We start from the raw sequence: 17,298 nt of genomic DNA, 5'->3' as shown, positions 1-17,298 counted from the left end.
TGACTATTAAGATATCAGAGAGCTGAAAGCCTTCGAGAAATCATCGCTCCACCCCCAGATTTTGATCAAGTAAATACAAATGTATTATTAAAAAAAAATGTATTTAAACTACGTAATTACAACTCTATAATACAAATTGTATTGATAAAACGTGAAAATGTACAATTTTCTTTGTGCGCCTGTTCTGTTGTTGTTGTCGTCATCATCGGAGGAGGGGCAAAGGGACGCTCGCTCGGCGGAGGGGCAAAAGCTCGGTGAATTTTAGCGGAAACGGTTGTTTGTTTGGTTTTGATTTAGACAAAATTTGGACTGGCGACTGCCTGGGTCGGTCTGGCTGGTGTTTCTTATGATTATCACAGTATGATACACAGAAGTTTCGGGAGGCTTCCATATGAACCATTTTGTTACCTCGAATCGAAGTGGTCGCGGGCGGGTCGGGAGGAAGGTGGCTTGGTCGAAGGGCCAAGGGCGAAGGGCGAGTGGGTTTCCAGTAGTAATGATTTCTGATCGTTCAGCAACGCAGTGTGCACACCTTGTAACTAAGACATAAAAACTACTTAGGGTGCTATCTAAACTTAAGCGTAATGTAAAAAAAAATTCAGCCGAAATGTAGCAAGTTTTCGAGTATTTTGTTAGTGGAGTGTACTGTGGGGGTTGGGCAGCAAAAGATGTGGTTTCGTGGCAGTTTCGCATTATTACTAGTTCTAGGGCATGGGCATCCGTTTCATAATATTAACAAATCGAGTGGGACACTCGGGGGCCAGGCATCCGTCCCTGGGTGGGCGCCTAGGCTGGTGCCTCCGTGGGCGAGTGACAACCCTCGACGTTCTCGGGCCAATCGCAGACGTTCTCGTTGGGATTGAACACCAAGTTGGCAGGACATGGCATATGGTGCTTGCGCTCGCCCTCGCACATGTAGTAGTGTGTGCAGTCAGCCCAGTCCTTGTGGTAGCTGATGTGGCCATCCTCCTCGGCGCAGGTGACGTCATGAGCTGTGGCCGGAAAGGGAAAGGGCTTAGAATCACTCAAAGTTCAATGGACCTACGGGTAGGGGGATGGGGGGGACCTACGATCTTTCGTTGTGTATGCTCCGCGCGGGCCATGGGACTCATAGGGTCCATCGTACTCCAGCGCAACCTTGTAGTCCTTCAGCTCGTCGTTGAGGGCGTTCAACAGGGGGTACTTGCCACTGCCGCAGCGGCCGGAGAAGTCGTCCATGTCAATGGACCAGACCATGATGCCACCAAAGCCCTGCTCCTTCAGCCATTCGGTCTGCAAGAGAGAAAGGTGGGGTATGGTAGGAAACTGTTCAGGTATTACCCTTTGGCTCTCCAACTCACCTTCGTCTTCAGGGAACGCTCGTCGTCGAAGCCAACCCACTGGTTGCCCCTGTAGGCGAAGGGCACCTGCTGCTCCGAGTCCCAGACGAGCGTTGTGTTGTCGGCCGCCAGGAAGGAGCACACCTCGTAGTAGCTGAGGAACCCGGCCTCGTTCGTGAACTTGCCAGCCTTGCCGCCGCCCGACGAGGGAGATCCAATGTCGAACTGCGTGTCGTTGACCAGCTCGAAGCTGCGGCCGTAGGTGGGCATGCCGATCAGCAGCTTCTCCTTGGGAGCGCCCTGCTTCACCCACTCGCGGGCGCTGTAGTCGACGGTGAGCTTCTTCTGGTAGCCGGTAGCCGATTCCAGGGCGAAAAGCGGGGAGTTGTGTCCGACCGTGCGCTCCCACTGACCGTGGAAGTCGTAGGTCATCACATTTATGAAGTCCAGGTACTTGGAGATCTCCGGAACATCGTAGCCGGCGGCGATGGCCTCAAAGGAGGCCGGCACAGCAGCAGTCAAGAGGAGGCGCGGCAGCCCCGAGGACTTGGCCTCTCCCTCGAAGGCAACGCGCAGCTCCTTCAGCAGGTTCAAGTAGGCCACGCGGTCCTCGGCCCCGCGCGGGTACTCCCAGTCCACGTCCAGGCCGTTGAACTTGTAGTCGCGCAGGAAGTCGATGGCCTCGTACACGAACTGGTTCATGCGGAACACGTTGGAGGTCAGCTCCTTGAAGGGCGTCGAGCCGAAGGCCCAGCCTCCGATAGCCAGCAGGATCTGCAGATCCGGATTGGCGTCCCGCAGCCCGATCACACTCTCGTAGTTCTCCGGATCGTCATCGGTGGCCTCCGTCAGCTTGTAGTCCTGCAGCGTGGCGAACGCGTAGACGATGTGCGTGCAGAGCTTGGGGTCAATGTTCTCGGGCTGGAACTTTCCGGCTCCAGGTCGTTTGGCGGACCAGCTGGTCAGATAGCAGAAGACCTGGGCGGGACGTGCTGGCAAAGGAAAGAAAGTGTTAGCAAATGGACCGACTCGTGGGGCTCTTTATTCGGGGCTCACTGTTCTGCTCGATGGCATTGGCGCCGGACTTGATGCGCTGCTTCTTGGCGCCCTGGGGCTTGCGCACCTTCTTAAGTACTTCGTCCACTGAGATTTTGATGGGTTCGGGTTTCTGCAAATACCGAGTCGATTAGCTGATGGATAACCATCGTAAAGGGGGCTGGAGACCTACCTCTTCGATGTCCTCGAAGGTGGCGGCTATGGCTGTCCAATTGACGTCCTTGGCCTCCTTGCCCCGAGATATGCCCAACAGCTCCTCGCGCATGGCTCCGATCAAGGGGTACTTGACATTGCCGCCGCACACCTCGCCCTTGAAGTCATCCATGTCGATGGTCCACACCATGGCGCCACCGAAGCCGTTCGATTTGATCCACTGCATCTTGTTCCTAATGGCGCGCTCGTCGTCGAAGCCCACCCACTGGTCGCCGTCGACCAAGTAGGGCACCTTCATCTCCTCATCCCAGACGTAGACGGCACCGTTCAGCAGCATCTCGCAGATCTCGTAGTAGGCCAGGAAGCCGCTCTCCTTCGTGTAGACTCCCTCCCGACCGCCGGCCGAGGCAGGGGCGTTCGGGCCGTGTTTGTCAGTGTTGGCCAGCGTAAAGGACCGCCCGTAGGTGGGCATGCCGATCACCAGCTTCTCCTTGGGGGCGCCCAGCTTGACCCAGAGACTGGCCGCGTTGTCCACGGACAGCTGCTTGCGCCACTCGGAGTCGGAGGAGGGCGCATACAGCGGTGCATTGTGGCCCGTCTCCTTCTCCCACTTGCCGTGGAAGTCGTAGGCCATCAGGTTGATGAAATCCAGGTAGCTGGCGATGGCTGGCACATCGTACCCGCCGCGCACATTGTCCGGGCCCACGGGCACGGCAGCGGAGAGCAGGAGACGCGGCTTCTTAAGCTCCTGGGCCTCGGCCTCGAAGGCCTCACGCAACTCCTTCAGCAGCAGCACAAAGTTCTTCTTGTCGTCCGAGCCCTTGGGGTACTCCCAATCCATGTCCAGGCCGTCGAAGCCACGCTTCCGCAGGAAGGGAATGGCCGAGTAGACAAAGGTCTGGCGCGTGTACCGTGTGGCAGACATGTCCTTGAACTTCTGGGTTCCAAACGACCAGCCACCCAGGGCAAGCAGGATCTGAAAGCGAAGAGCCACACGTATAGTCTTCGATCTGTTCGGAGCTGCGTCCTCGACTTACCTTCAGCTTGGGGTTGGCCTTGCGCAGGCCCATCATGCGGTCGTACAGTCCAGGGACATTGTCCTTGGTCTCGTCGTTGGACTCGTAGGAGCTCAGCTTGCCCTTCTTCAGCCAGCCGAAGGCGAAAATGATGTGGGTGCAGAGATCGGCCGGAATGTCCTCCGGGACAAACTTGCCAATCTTCACGCGGTACTGCGACCAATTGGTGTAGTAGCAGACAATCTTTGGCGTGCCATCGTCCACCTTGGTCTTCTTGCCCTTCAGCGAGGATCCACTGGCCACCAACGCCGTTCCGCCAGCTGCTGCTGCTGCTGCTCCGGCGGCGGCTCCTCCGCCGAGCTTCGACTTGGCGCGCAGACGGGTGCGGCGCACGCTTGTGGTGGTGGAGGCGGTTATCTGATCGATGCGCTTCTCCGCCACGGGAGCCTCAGTCGATTTATTGGACTCGATCAAATTGCTGCGCGATGAGCTGGCCGCTGTTGTGGGGCGTCGCAAGCGTCTCCGGGTTTTGGCTGAAGTAAGAGCAAATTATCAATTACATTTAGCCACAAAACAGTTCGTCATACAGCTGTTATGTATGTGTGGCCCCCACCCTTATCCAGCCCACAATGGGATCACAACTTGACCTTGCCAAAATGGGTTCGACGGCTGCAAAGGTGGCACCTGTCTGTCATTTGCCCGAGCTCCTCATCGCATCCATCAATGTGGCAATGGTAATGACAGCCCCCCTGTCGCAATCTCGATCTCAATCGCCATCGTAATGGCCACTGCAGTGGATTGTCAACCACTTGGGATCGTCGAGTGTCGACTGTCGAATTAATGTGCCTGCGATTGGCATCTTCAGCTGACAATTTGTGGAAAATGAGGCTTGATTGAGCCAAGCCGAAGCCGAAAGTCGTGACGTACAGATTTACTTAATTCTGTCTATCGCAATAATAAAGCTTTCGAAGTAAAGACAGATTTCCCGCACATATTGGAAGTATGCATCGGTGGCATGGCACGGCACGGCCTGGCCTGGCATGGGCTCTTGCCCACACCGGTTTTGGCTTTATCTCGCTGCTCAATTTCGCTAAACGAAGCCCAATTGTTGCAGCAGAAATAACAATACGAAATTATTGCTAAACCTGTTTAAATACTCGTATTTCATTTAATGGCTCTGTGTATTTTCCATTTCTCAGTAAGTCCACTCCACTCCCCACTTGGGCACTGCGCAAGTCCCACACACATGCCATACTCCTGCCTCCACCACACCAGGCCATAAAAGGGGGCGAATGACTATTAATAGCAATCTGTGCTCGCTGTGCGGCTGTACTTGGTGTTCGGCCGGTCGAAGCCCATCTGGGGATATAGCTCAGTGGTAGAGCATTCGACTGCAGATCGAGAGGTCCCCGGTTCAAACCCGGGTGTCCCCTTGAGTAACCTTTTTTCCTCTTTTTTTTAACTTATCTCAACATTTTAGCATTCTTTTGATCGATTCTCATCTGCTTTTCTTTTTTTCGCCCACGATAGCAGGCAACTGAATCAAAAAATAGGAACCAGCTGCAGTTACTTCATTACCGCTCATTTGGACGGGTGAAACACACGTGGGGATATAGCTCAGTGGTAGAGCATTCGACTGCAGATCGAGAGGTCCCCGGTTCAAACCCGGGTGTCCCCTGAGATTACTTTTTTTGTTTTTCATCTGTGGAGGATTCCTTTGAAAATTCACATGTATTGGTTGAGAATTTTTCTATTTTTCCATCTAAGCTTTCGTCGAAAATTAACATAATGGTCGCTTAATAATTGCATTACGGTGCAATTAACTTTTCAACTGTGAAACTCGATTGCCCATTCAAGGGTTAAAGTATTTATTCTCGATGCGACCCCCACCTCTGAACTAGTGCTAGAAGTTAAGTCACACGTCAGAATGTGGGGATATAGCTCAGTGGTAGAGCATTCGACTGCAGATCGAGAGGTCCCCGGTTCAAACCCGGGTGTCCCCTGATTTTTTTTTTGTTTTTTTCTTTTTTAAAGCACTTTTGATTGTTTTTGCATGAAAATAATATTTTCTTCTAGGTATGACACCTTAAAATAAGATGATTGGTCCACTGCCCTCCCCCCCAAAAGTCTCAAAGAGGAATTTCATTACTGTTTAAAGTTCAACCACGAATTATTCGAAATTAGGTTGTCATTAATATTTATTAATTTCCCCATTTTCCATGTGACATGCAACTAACTGTAAATGCCAAAACTCATGTGCGTGATCTTAAAGTATTTCCAGAGCTGAATGTGGAATATGGTTTAAAGTTGACTAAAGAAGAGGGTCTCACACAGTATTCCCATGCATGAAGAAAAAGATTTGGAATTAAGTCGTTTCACTTTTCAATCCTTCAATCAGGAGATCTTCCAAGAAACCCAATGCCACCATTGGGGCTTTAATATGATCGTTATCCAAGAGGGAGACCCCTCCCTTTTCCCATTTGGGCTTTGGTTAAGCAACAAATCGTTGCCGACATAAAAAACTCATTTGGTAGAGTGGCTGACGGGGCTGTCGAGTGATAAGTAGTGTTGCAGATAGAGGCAATCAATCCCTACTCTACGAAACAACAGAAAGAGCAACGATTGTTTATCAACATCCGTCTGGCAGATACAAAATGAAACACTACTGACGGGAAATAACTCCACTCAGTCGATATTCCGACCAAAGGATACCCGCTAATCAGCTGTCGAAATCGAAACTCCCAATTTAAAGAGACAGAGAAAGACGAAAGGAAAGGCTCGATTGACTGGTCTTTGGTGCTGATCGCGACTGTCTGTATGGGGTATATATGGGGTATATAGTTTTCATTGCACTTCTAGCTGTCACATGCGTCCGGACCACACAATATACCCTCGTTCTCGTGCGAGTGCTGGGTATAAATAGTCGTAGAAACAAAGACAGAGTGGAAGGCAGATATGACGCCCACATAAGGAGAACGAATTGTGGCTCGATGCCGAGCGAGTGTTGGCTCTTGTTCTGTAAATTCTCCCGTTTTTTCCAACTGGGGATATAGCTCAGTGGTAGAGCATTCGACTGCAGATCGAGAGGTCCCCGGTTCAAACCCGGGTGTCCCCTTTGGTACCTTTTTGCCGCCCTCCCCAGGAGGGGAGCCCCTTTGTTGCTGGCAAAATACTTACTCTGTGCACTGTCAGTGGATGGTGAGAGCAAGACAATCAGCAGGCATATCACACAGGCGACTTGCAGCAGCCGCGGCGAAAACTGTGGAGGAGAAACAACAGGCGATTAATCAGGGTCTACTACGAGTATAAGTATATTTATTTGATGCTTTTGATGTACGTTAATATGGGGGGAGGGGGGGCATGGGGCGATTTGTGTGGGGTGCACGTCGACTTTCAACAAATTACGTGTCACCTGCTGGCGGAGGTCCCCAAGTGGGGCGAAGTGAAGGTCAGGCGGCATATTTCGTCGATTGCACTTCACACTCGCTTTCGCCGGCTTAGCGATTGAGACAGAGGTCAGTCGGAGTCGGATGGCCACTGGTCCCGCAGTCCCGCTGTCCACCTGTCCCGCCCTTTGGGCACCACTCGCATCCCACATGAGCGGACCGACCACGTCTCGACATTGACCCAGTTCCCAAGTGGAGTAGAGACGGGCCGCGACCCGACCCAGCCAGGCCTGAACAATGGCCCCAAGACCTCCGTCGATTGCTTGGACAACTAATTATGACTACAAACCATTCGGTGCAGTGCTCATAATTATTCAAGTTTACTGTCTCATTTCGGATGGATCGGGCCGGCCATTGTTTGAGTTCAGATGTGCCAATTAGTGGCTGACATCTGTGGATGGAGAGCCGCACTCTAGGCAGTTTAGTGGCAAATTAGCTCCGCTCCTTGTCCCCCACTGAAGAGCCCCCCACCGGCCAGTCTTCGGGCCTGCTTAGGCATTCAGCGGGCATCTCCATTAAGAACACCTTACACAACGCAACGCCGGGTTATGCAAATGGCCGCGAGCGGGAAAACAGTTAGCGGTAATCGGCGGCAGCGGAGAAATGGCCCAAATTGGCACAAGCGTGAGTCGCCTGCTAACGGACAATGATCGCAGATACAGTTAGAAGCCCCCCGGTCTAACCACACACATTCCGATCGGCCAGCACGAGGGCTCATGGCTCATGGCTCATGGCTCAAGGTCGCGCTTCCAACAAAGGCTTGTCTAATTTATGGCCAGTCCCAATCCCAGTCCCGAGCACCCAGGCCAAACCATAAATCTCCGTGCCGTTCGCTGGTTCTCGGCGGTTCGGCGGTTCGGCGGATCGGATCGCTGCTTCCTCAGATCTCTTGATCAAGATCTGAGAATACGACAATCCCAGTGGCGCTGTGGCTGGGGCTGTGGCTGGGGCCGATCAAAAGTGAAACTGGTTCGAGCATATTTGGGGCTATTTGTTTAAATGTTTCAGCAGCCCCAAAACTGATGCATAAATTATAAAATCTTAATGCGCGTCGCCAGCACACACAAAGTTCCTTATCGCGTGTGGCCACTGCGCGACCAGTTAGCCAGCAAGTCTGTTAGTCTGTTAGCCCAACCACCAGCCACCAATCGGCCATCAATATCCACTTGGACTGGACTGGACCAACTGGTTTGGGCTGGCGCTGGCTCTCTCGCTTTGGCTGGGAGTCCGTACGGTGTACGGCGTAAGGCGATGGCGATGGCGATGGCCGGGGCGCGGAAATAAACGAAATGACCATAAAGTGAAAACAAGCTCTCAAATGCCTTTCATTTTCCTTGTGCGAAAGCGAAAATCCCAGAACCGAAAGTCAGCAATCAGCCAGCAGCAACCAGCAATCCGCGAGCCCGTACCCGTTGACTGAATGGCTGTCTGTCCGCCTGTCCTCCTGTCCGCCTGTCCGCCTGTCCGTCTGTCGATGTTCAATTTTGGCAAATCATCTTTCGGTTGCATTCTCCAGGTGTGTGTGTGTGTGGAGGTGCTTGCGCAAAGTATGTATGTTTTGTTCGATTCCATTCCGGGCAGTTGTCCAAGTCGCATTGCAAAGTTTTTCTACAAATGCGAGAGGAGGCTACGAGTACGAGTGCGACTACGAGTGTGCCCCTGTGTGTGAGTATCATTAGCCAGGGTCCGCGCTGTCTAACGGCTCGCTGGAGCACAGCCAAGTGGCTGTCGGTTGGCTTTGGCTCCGTCTGTGACTGTGCGACTGTTGCTTGGTGGTTTGGGGGCTTGGGGGCTTGGAGCTGGCTGGCTTTTCTTTCTTGGCGGGGCCGGTGCCGGTGGTGCCGCCTGCTCTGGCTCTGGCTCCGGTTACAGTCTCCGTTTTGGCGTGTGTGTTTCTCTGTGGTTACGACAGCACCAAATAAAAGTCGATAAATAATAGAAAGAGCCGGGACGGCAGCCGGGGGAGCAGCAAGTAGAGGGACAAACGAACTACTCGTACATTCCAGCGGGCATGATTCGATTTATTCAATTGCGCAAAAATCCAAAGGAAAAACCAGGCAAAAGTGCAGCCTCGACCGAGGAGACACTCTGCACGGCTGTCGTCTCAAATACTCATCCACAGGGAAGGTGCCAGCAACCATTGGACAAGTGGGAGCCCTTCTGAAGTCCGTCTGGGACTGGCATTATCTACTCCCCATCGAGCTTTGGTCGCGTATCCCCCCAATCAGAGGGTACCACGCCAAATACCATCTGTCTGCGATTGCTGATTTCACTTGCACGAAAGCCGCTTGATTGCCGCAAGAAAGCGCACAAATTGCAATTCATTTGCGTATATATTCGTTGGCATTTACCAAGCACACTCTCCTCTCTTCCACGATCCGTCATATTTTCCAAGAGGCGCCACAAATGGCGCAAAGCGTGGCACTTATCCTTTGTGCCTCCTCGAAAGCGCAGTTCGGGGCAGAGTTCGTCGCCTAAGTCCTTTGTTTGTGGCCATTTCTAAGCCATTATTCGCTCGTTTAAGTCGCAATTCATAGCCTTTCCCTCCGAACGTTTGCCACTTGAGCGGCTGTCGACTGTTTATAGTTGCTCTGTCGCTTTTGAGATTTAATTAAATCTTGAATGGCGCTGGCTGGGGCTCTGGCCTGACCGAAATTAAGCTCAAGGTGAGACACCGCCACACAGCGCCATTAAGCACATGATAGCGTAAGATACAGACAGTCGAAAAACTAAAGAGAAAATAAAAGAAAACCGCGCCAGGCCTCATAGGCGTACACTCGTACGAGTATGTTGCATATACACGAGGCACTTACATCTAAACCTGATGACTTAACGGATTCCACAAAGCCATAAGTCATAACTGTTTCGGCAATATTTTGGCTTTGATTTTGTGGCGAACCGAACTATTTATTCACGCTTTTCGCTGCAAGCCAGCTGCATACGTCACAATCAGGCCGACTCTCAGTCGTGAGCACCTGTCCTGACCAGACGACCTTGCGCAATCTGGCCACGGGCTCCATGAACGAGTTCGGAGAGAGAGAGAGGAAAGGGGGAGGGAGAAAGACAGTGGACTGGGCATGAGTCAGCTGTACTTTAACCGAAACTGGTCCAATGCTCAATCAGAATAATGCCTTCGCTCGGCCAATTAGCTGGGCGAAAAATATGCGACTCCAATTACGGGGTGGGGTGGGGCTCTGGTTCTGGTTCTGGCAATTACTTCCTGCTGCAGCCTAGCCCTGAACAGGCTGGACGAGTTCTAGAAACCAGTCCAGGGCTGAGGGGCTCCACTCTAGGGCTCCTTGGCTCCACATACATTTGACGGATGCGCGCCCCGGGGCCCGGTTGCCCTGAGTTATGGAGTTATGGAGCGAACTGCACTTTTGGCTTGACTTTTTAATGCCCCAAACGTGAGCCACATAAAATGCCAGCCAGCCAGGCAGCTGCTTTTGCTGCTGAGTCACCATAAATATCAACATCAGTCGCAACAGCACAGCAGAGATTGTACAAGAACCCATAACCATTATTCTTTGGGGGCTGAAATGCCAGAGATCTCAACAGTCGAGTGCGCACCACTTCCGTTCCAGTGCTAATGGAGTCGGACCAAGCATTTCCTACGATCCAAGAAGTTGTTCATAATGTCAATAAAATTTATGTCCGTTTGTTTGTTGGTTTTGGTTTTGGCTGCCATTCTGCCATGCTGCCATGTTTCGTCTGGCCTCGCCAAGAATTTGCACATTTGTCAGTGTCGTGTCGCATTGGGGTTTTCGTCGCTTTTCGCTTTTTGCTTTTTGCCTTTGGCTCTGGCAAAACAAAAGACTCGCCTCCAAGCGACACACATACGGGTACCAGTGAGTGGCAGAGGCCGCAAATGGAAGCCAGCGGGTTGGAAAATGCTCTGCCTCTGGCGCTGGCGCTGGCGCTGTCCCTGTCAAATGGTGGGTAAAACTCATATTTTCACTTGCACTTTCTTGCGGGAGAGGCGTGTCGTGCACCCAAGACTCGGCTGCAATAAGGAACTGACTGTGCGGACATTATGTCATCGTCATCATCATCATCATCATCGGTTCAGCAAGTGCAACGCGAGCAGTGGCAGCAGTGGGGCATCGGTGGCAGCAGCCGCCTTACGTAACCCCATATGCGCTTTTATTTATAAACAAAGCGTCCGAAAAACAAATCATAGGGGAGGAAGCGCATCCAGCAATAACCAGCAATAACCAGCAACCGACCATCCACACAGTCGCAGCATGAAAAGGTGAAATTTGTGTTATTATGGTGGTAGAAAGCAGGTGGCATTGTGCTCAACTTTAACCTTTTGGCCAAAACGGAGACACACGACGAATCAAGCGCTCAGCCGAAACCCGTTTGTCCAACGCGAACAAATATTCAAATTAAAAGATGCCTCGATTGCCTCGACCATTCCAGTCTCTGGCTGTTAGAGCCTCGACCAATGTTTATGGCCTAGACAATAAAACGGTATTAAGTCGAGCCACTTTATGGTCGGCCAGATGAATTTATTGCCAAATACTGTCGCTGTACAGCGTCCATCGGAAGGGCCAACAAAAGTGGCCGCAAAACTACCTTTTCACTTAATTAGCTTCAATTATAATATGAGAAGCCAGGCCAGAGATTGTGCAACAATCGCTGTTATCGATCAGATACAGATACAGATACGTGCGGACATAGCCACAGTCACAGCCATAGATATAGTGTCTAGCTGGGCTGGCTGATCGCCAAGTTTCGCTGATAATGATTTGACATTTTGGCTCCGACTGAGAGCTGCCTCGATTATGCCGCTGTCAGTGGCCGCTGTCGATGGTGTGGCTATTCGGCAGATATATTTAGATACTCAGCCTTTACATAATGACAGCTCTACTCTGAACGAGTTTGCCGCTCGGCTTGGAGTTGGAGTTTGCTTTTATTTTGGTTTATCACCTCGCCGCCACCGCCACCGCCATCGCCATCGCCATCGCCTGACAAATGATTGATATGCCCCGTGCTCGAGTGGATATTTATAAGGCTGGGTGTGTGAGTGTCTGCTACTGCTACTGGGTGCGAGTTAATTATGATGGATCTCATATCTCACATTGACAATTGGCCTGCTAGACTTCCTGCAAGACCAGATCAGACCAGACCAGACCCTAAACTGAAACCGAAAACGAAACCAGTGCCAGCTCGTTAGTTCCTTGTCTCAGTCTTTTGAATGCTCTGCCCTGAGGCAGGCCTTGCACTCGCCGCTCACTCTGTCCGGACTGGCTGTCTCGGCGAGTTCAATAACCAGTTGATGCTTTCTGTGTTTCAGCCAAATCATCTACATAAATGTGAGCGAAGCTGCACAGCCTCGACTTGTGCCTTATGGCCCTGATTATGAGCACTGTGCAGACTGCCATCGAACAACCCACGACCCACACACACCACAGTCTCAGTCTCGATCCAAGCCCAAGCCCAAGCAGCTGCATGCCGCATGCTGCATGCTGCATGAACAGCCCCTGAACGAACATTCTAGACGAACACTGCTATTGGGGCACGCCAATAGCGAGAGACTTTTGGCCCGGCGACTGATTCGAGGCCGGGTGCCGCTGCCATTTTGTGCAGATTTATAATTTTATTTATTTCATGGGAAATAGCAAAAATACTTAATTGCCCGAACAGACGGGTCTTGCCTAGCATAAAACGTCTGGTTAAACGGCTTCCATCTGCGATCTGCGATCTGTGATCATTGCGATTGGCAATTAAACGACTAAAGACTGAGCATTCAAGATTGGATGGAAATTCTGTCTAGAAGTACATATTCTAAACGTTCTGGAACAATTTTCTTGGCTCAGCGCTATCTGTATCTGGCAATCTGGCAATATTACGCATACGACCGGGTGGGCCGCCTTACTGACTTCCGACAAAATAATACAAATAATACTCGTACAAAAGGCAGAGAAGAAAATGAAAAACGCGCGCTGCTTCGTGTCCGTAAGGGAGAAAGTCTGTCTCCGTCTCTGTCGCTGTCTCTTTCTCTGGGTCTGTCTTTGTCTCTGTCTCTGCGTGCAATTATAATATTAAACCGCTTCGCAAGTGGGGGTTTTCGAACGTACACAAGCTTCGTCGTGGCACTCGGGCTGTTTGTTTTCCAAACAAAATTCTCCATTGCGAGTGTCGCCCATGCTATTGTCGTGGTAGCGACCGTAGAGACAGTTCCAACGAAAGTGAGAGTTTCGTTTCGTCTGTGACGATGACGGACTGCACATATCCATCCAGCCCGTCGAGGGCTGTCAATGGGGGGCGGGGCTGCTGCGAAAGTGCACAAAAAGCCAGGCCAATGGAAAGACTAGCCCCCTCCGGTTTGGTAATTAACAATTCTCGTTTCTCGTTTCTTGTCTCTCATTTCTCATTGTTTTCCTCTTTGAAAATAGTCAAATTTCGACCTGCTCCACATCGTATACTATAATGGGTATGGCAAATCTGTCTGTAGTACCATTGTGCCACCGTGGAGCAAGGAGAAAGAGCCAAACACAAAATGTTTAATTTATAAACTACTCAAAGTTTGCATTCGCATTCGAATTGGATTTGGCTTTTGATTGCGATTGCTTTTGCCTTTGCTGTTTTGCTATTTTGCTATTTTTCACTCGTTTCGAGGCTTTTTTCGACTTCGATTTCGCCTGCGAGTCGAACCAAATTTTTGCGGGTTTTTCATTTTTGAGACCAGTTTAGCTTTTTTTTTGTTGTTCGTTTTTCGTTTTTCGCTTTTTGTTTACGAGCGAAGTGGTCGCCGCTTTGCCAACGATTTGCCAATCGACAGCGTCCACCAGCCAGCCACCAGCCATGGGTCTTTTCTTTTTGTTGTTTTCCTTTGGCCAATATTAATTGTTGGTGAAACAAAAGCGAAAACTTGTTATTGTTGCTATCGCTATTGCTATTGTTGTTTGCCTGCAACTTTTACTTGCTGCTGCGGCGGTGGCTGCCAAATTGAGGCGTGCCCGGACTGCCTGCCTGCCTGCCGCCTGCCGCCTGCTGCGGCCATAATGGAAATCTCTCTCCCTGTCCCTGTCCCTGTCCCCCTCTCTCTCTCTCTCTCTATCTCTTGTCAAAGGAAGTAAGAGCCGGAGACGGAGCGGGAGCCGCTGACAATTGGATTATCGAGCGTTTTTCCATTCAGTTTTCGAATCGCTTTGAAAGCGAAACCGAAGCGAACCGACTCCCTTACCAGCCATCCCCCTCCAGCCCCCCCTTCCATTGTCTTTGACAAGTTTGCCTTCAACTTCGATCGGTCAGCGGTAGAACTCGTTGTTGTCTCTGTTTCTCTGTTTCTCACACTTCAGGCTATTATTCTGTCTCTGTCTCTGTCCCTGTCTCAGTGTCTATATCTGCCTTCGTCTCTGTCTCTGCCTGTCTTTGCCTAAATTGTTATTGTTGTTGTTGTTGTTGTTCAACATTCATTTTTCCGTTGCGTCAACGGACTTTCAATATTCTTTGGCATGCTTTGTGTGTTCTGCTGGGAATATGATAATTTTCCACAGTTCGCTCCATGGGTTCTCGTACTCCGTTCTCCGTTCTCCGTTCTCCGGTGCCGCCTGACACACTTTTGCACTCACCATTTCGACTGGTCTCCGGCACGGCACTCTGAGCCGCGTTGATCCCACAAGGTAACCAAGTATCTCTCCTTCGAATGCAGTAGCTGCTGTGGTGTCTGTGGTGTCTGCGGTGTCTGCGGTGTCTGCGGTGTCTGCGGTGTCTGTGGTGTCTGCGGTGTCTGCGGTGTCTGTGGTATCTGGAGCTGTAGTTTGGACAATCGAACTGAATGATCCTTCGATATCTGGCTGATTTTCGGGGGGAAGTACACTGGTCACTCTCGGTTTTGGCTTGGCTTGGCTCGGCTAGCCTTGCATTTTGTCACTGGACACAGTCACTTGGATGTTTTGGATGATGGCGAACCGCTTGGCGCTGCGTACTTGCACGGTGGACTGGAAAACTGAGACTGATTCGAGCGCTGCGGCCACAGCACGCTGTCAAGACAAGGCGACGGGCAGCGGCAGCGGCAACGGCAGCAGCAACGGCAGCGGCAACAGCAACAGCGACAGGTTTAGCTTTAGAGCCGCCACGTACGAGTGCCATATACGAGGGCAGGCAGCCACAACAGAGCAGCCAGAGCTCCACAACTACAACAACCACAAGAGCAGGCGGCAATAAGCAGCGGCAAGCAACATAAACTACAGTTTCAGTTTGCAGCTAGCCCGCGCTGTGAGCTGCATGGAAAATGAGCTTTGTTGCGCTCCACTCTTGGTCCACTCTTTTGTAATGGCCAGAGCGGAGCCTCTGTTAGCCATTAACAGACCAGTTAACAGACACTCGTCGAATGGCTCGGCTGTGAGATGGGGGAGTGATGGCAAACGGGATACCCGTAGCCATCCATTTGTTATCAAATTCGACTCGGATTTGGTAAGGAAACACGTTTGATTAGCATAAAAACAAAACGTCTTCGCCGCCGATTCCATTCCCATACCCAATCTTGACCACCACCTCGCCTCAGTGGAGCTGCGGTTAATGCAAATCCAAAATATGATTTACAAAATGCAAAGACGGAGACGAGCAGCGCGTAACACGATAAGACGATAGAAAGCAGCGGATAGCATTTGCATAGGTCTTGTGTTTGTGTGGATATGAATAATGGAAAGGGTTTCCTAAGCTCCAATCACACCCCAGATTCCCCCAGTCCTAGTCCCCCCAGCAGCAGCAATCAGTGGGTCATCCAAAAACGGAAAACGAAAGTACGAACTGGATAGATATTCCAGGGGATTCCAAGATTGCTCTTGCATTCAGGAATTTTAGGTTCTGCACTTCTGGAGGACTGTCCCGCCTCGGCCCGGTCGACTTCTCACGCCTGGGATGCTATAAATTTCACTGCCTTTCACTGTAAATCATTTGCTCGGCTCGACTTAATTGCGTGCATTTTAATGCCGAGCCGAGCCGACTGCATTGCGTGCCGTTTTCCACTTGATGGAGGCATTGCTTATTGCTTATTGCCATTCTGTGCCAGTTTTCACGAGAAAACTCTTTTCGCTCTGTTTGCGAAACGGGCCAGCGAAGCAATGGGGGATAGCATCGGATCGGAGGATAGAAAGATCGAAATGAGAAGTGAGAAGTGATCTTTGGCAGACTCGGACATTCAGGCATTCGGGCATTCGGACCTTAATATATTTGTATGTACATTGGCTATGCAGTTCAGGTGGGCGCGGGACCTCAGCGAATGTGATGAGTGCATTGGCTTGGCTTTCGAAACCGTTTTGTAGTTGTACCAATTGAATATCAAATCGGATGGCTTAACCTTCACGGCGGCAAGTTCGTGACTTAAGTCTTTTGTTTGTATGCCTATCCGCCATCAGATTTACTCGCACACACAAACTGAAAGTGAAATTTCATTGTTGTTGCTGCTCTGGTTGGTAATTCCGCTGGCCGCCTTTCCGATTTTGGTAATTGTTGAAAAAGAAAGGCACTCACAATCGCACAGCACAGCACCGAATAGCATCGAACCAAACGCCGCGGCGCCGCATTGCTGATAAGGAACGTGATTTAATTTTTAGCTACAAATTATGAAAATCATCCGCTGCTCATTTGGCGGCTTTTCACTTTCCAACGGCCTTGCCTGGGTCTGGGCCTGGGTCTGGGTCTGGGGAGGTCTGGCTCCACCATTTCTGCGGCGGAAGAACACAAAAACTAGTCTGGGAATCGCCAAACAAGGCCTCTTCTCTGGTGTGGAACACCAACTAGAACTGCGCAGAGCATCTTATGTTCATTTCCATGGCAAATATGGTTTCTGTCGTTTTCTTTCCTACCATTGTTGCCAGACAATGATGTGTGGCTGCACATGGAGGTCGGATTCCAGCTGGAACTGTAGGGCGACGATGGCAATCTGTTTTCCTTGCCACCAAATCGAACGTGTGTGAACGCATGAGCTCCCCGCCCCATGATTGATGCGAGAACAAGGTTTGTCGCTTAAGTCTTTTGTTGGCCGAGCCCGTTTGTAGACCTCCGCTTGCCGGATGTGTTCTAATAAAGCCAAATTCGGCCCCAAGGCGACACGGTAGCAAGGTTTGCTTCAAACTGCTTTTAATCGTAACAAAATAAAATCACACAGATTCGACTAGATGTGCGCCAAGGTCGCGCTGTCCAGGAAGAAGCTTATGGCTTCAGATATGTGTAGCTGCTCTTCCACGCCATTCTCTGCCTCTCTTCATTAGTATACATGAAGCGACTCTCATCTGAGCTGGACGAGCAGCTGGAGATGAATGCGCTGGCCGAGGCTTCCATCTTTCGAGTGGATCG

The 17,298-nt window shown here is 50.9% G+C and overlaps 1 protein-coding gene and 4 non-coding genes across 5 annotated transcripts; 4 read left to right on the top strand and 1 right to left on the bottom strand.

Annotated features, from left to right (window-relative positions):
• Positions 1-116: 116 nt before the first annotated feature.
• On the bottom strand, positions 117-14,691 carry Cht7 (chitinase 7). The gene is made up of 8 exons (XM_001352697.4): positions 14,571-14,691; positions 6,722-6,803; positions 3,566-4,077; positions 2,548-3,504; positions 2,376-2,487; positions 1,341-2,311; positions 1,071-1,272; positions 117-992 (listed from the first exon to the last, which is right to left on the bottom strand). The coding sequence occupies exons 1-8, from the start codon at positions 14,571-14,573 to the stop codon at positions 787-789; spliced, it is 3,045 nt and encodes a 1,014-aa protein (XP_001352733.4). The 5' UTR covers positions 14,574-14,691; the 3' UTR covers positions 117-786.
• Positions 4,906-4,977, top strand: TRNAC-GCA (transfer RNA cysteine (anticodon GCA)). Its single transcript has one exon. It is a non-coding gene; the product is annotated as a tRNA-Cys (tRNA).
• TRNAC-GCA (transfer RNA cysteine (anticodon GCA)) lies at positions 5,151-5,222 on the top strand. Its single transcript has one exon. It is a non-coding gene; the product is annotated as a tRNA-Cys (tRNA).
• On the top strand, positions 5,476-5,547 carry TRNAC-GCA (transfer RNA cysteine (anticodon GCA)). Its single transcript has one exon. It is a non-coding gene; the product is annotated as a tRNA-Cys (tRNA).
• On the top strand, positions 6,588-6,659 carry TRNAC-GCA (transfer RNA cysteine (anticodon GCA)). Its single transcript has one exon. It is a non-coding gene; the product is annotated as a tRNA-Cys (tRNA).
• Positions 14,692-17,298: the final 2,607 nt, after the last annotated feature.

Source organism: Drosophila pseudoobscura, chromosome X, assembly GCF_009870125.1.
Source record: "Drosophila pseudoobscura strain MV-25-SWS-2005 chromosome X, UCI_Dpse_MV25, whole genome shotgun sequence".
Classification (NCBI taxonomy): Eukaryota; Metazoa; Arthropoda; class Insecta; order Diptera; family Drosophilidae; genus Drosophila; species Drosophila pseudoobscura.
This window is presented reverse-complemented; position numbering and strand designations above follow the sequence as displayed.